The 1,249-nt window shown below is 42.8% G+C and overlaps 1 protein-coding gene across 1 annotated transcript; it reads left to right on the forward strand.

Moving 5' to 3' along the window:
* The first annotated feature begins 203 nt into the window (after positions 1 to 203).
* On the forward strand, positions 204 to 941 carry LOC109860769. The gene has a single exon (XM_020440061.1). The coding sequence runs from the start codon at positions 204 to 206 to the stop codon at positions 939 to 941; it is 738 nt and encodes a 245-aa protein (XP_020295650.1).
* Positions 942 to 1,249: the final 308 nt, after the last annotated feature.

Raw genomic sequence — 1,249 nt, forward strand, 5'->3', positions numbered from 1 at the left:
TACTTTTTTCAATGTTCACGATAGTTTTATGATAACATATGCCTGTCGGTATTATTGGTAACCGCGTCGGTATGTATCATCGGTAACCGTGCCGATATATGGATTAAATCTCGGGCCGCTGGCGCGTGGTAGTAGGAGGCGGCCGGAGNAGAACTACTTCTCCTCACAGNGCACGATATGGTGCTCCGCACTGTACATATGCNATGGAAAGTATTAATNCGGTCGATGAAAGGACACTTTTANAGGCCATACTGTGTACAAAGTTGAAGGGGCAAGCTCTTCTAGATTTTGAAACACAGGACGTAAATAATTTCGAGCAGCTAAAGCACGAGATCAAAACTACATACTCCGCAAAAAAAGGCACAACCGAGCTACAGATAGAGTTTAGCTCGCTAAAACAAAAGCATGAAAAAAGCGCGTTAAATTATGGACAGCGAGTTAATCAGTTAGCCATGGAACTTTACGAGTCTATGATAGAAGGTAAATTACGGACCATGGAACAAAAACGCACGATTTTAGAAACCATAAAAGAACAAGCATTACATNACTATCAAATCGGGCTACGCGAGGATCTGAAAGTGATAATACGATCACGCAGTTATAAGACGTTGCAAGAAGCAATAGCTGGCACAAGTGCGGAAGAAAAAGCCGCGAGTACGAGGCCGAAAAATCGTGCGCCATCACAAGTGCGTGGCCCAAAGAATTTCACTTGCTATAAGTGCGGGAAGATNGGTCATTACGGGAGAGAATGCCGATCTAGCAAAATGACGTTGCCGAAGCCGGGCAATAGTCGGGTAAATGCAGTTGAAAAATATTGCAACTATTGCAGGAAAACGGGTCATATACGAGAAAACTGCTGGTCGCTGAATGACAAGAAGGATAACAAAAATTACATCACGAAGGGAGAGACAAAGAATGCAATACAAAAAGCAAAAAGCTGACGCGACAATAGCGCATCGTCCAGTAGTAACGAAGAAAGAGACAAAAGAAAAAAGAAAAGTGTGTCGGTAGCCGAGTTACAGATGACCAAAATAAACGCCACACAAGTAAGATTAGACTTGGTGGTGGTACCGATGAGAGAAGCAAAGAAAGGTCATGTAGAAATGCAATATGACACCGGCGCTACCGTGTCACTGGTAAAAAAAAAGTACCTGCATGGAGAAACTCCGGCTGAGAAAACAAAGTTAGAAATAACAGAGGTTACCGGACACAAGGCATGTGTTATCGGAAAAATTAAAGCCACTTTACA

This window comes from Pseudomyrmex gracilis, unplaced genomic scaffold (assembly GCF_002006095.1).
Source record: "Pseudomyrmex gracilis isolate BER0280 unplaced genomic scaffold, ASM200609v1 scaffold_467, whole genome shotgun sequence".
Classification (NCBI taxonomy): domain Eukaryota; kingdom Metazoa; phylum Arthropoda; class Insecta; order Hymenoptera; family Formicidae; genus Pseudomyrmex; species Pseudomyrmex gracilis.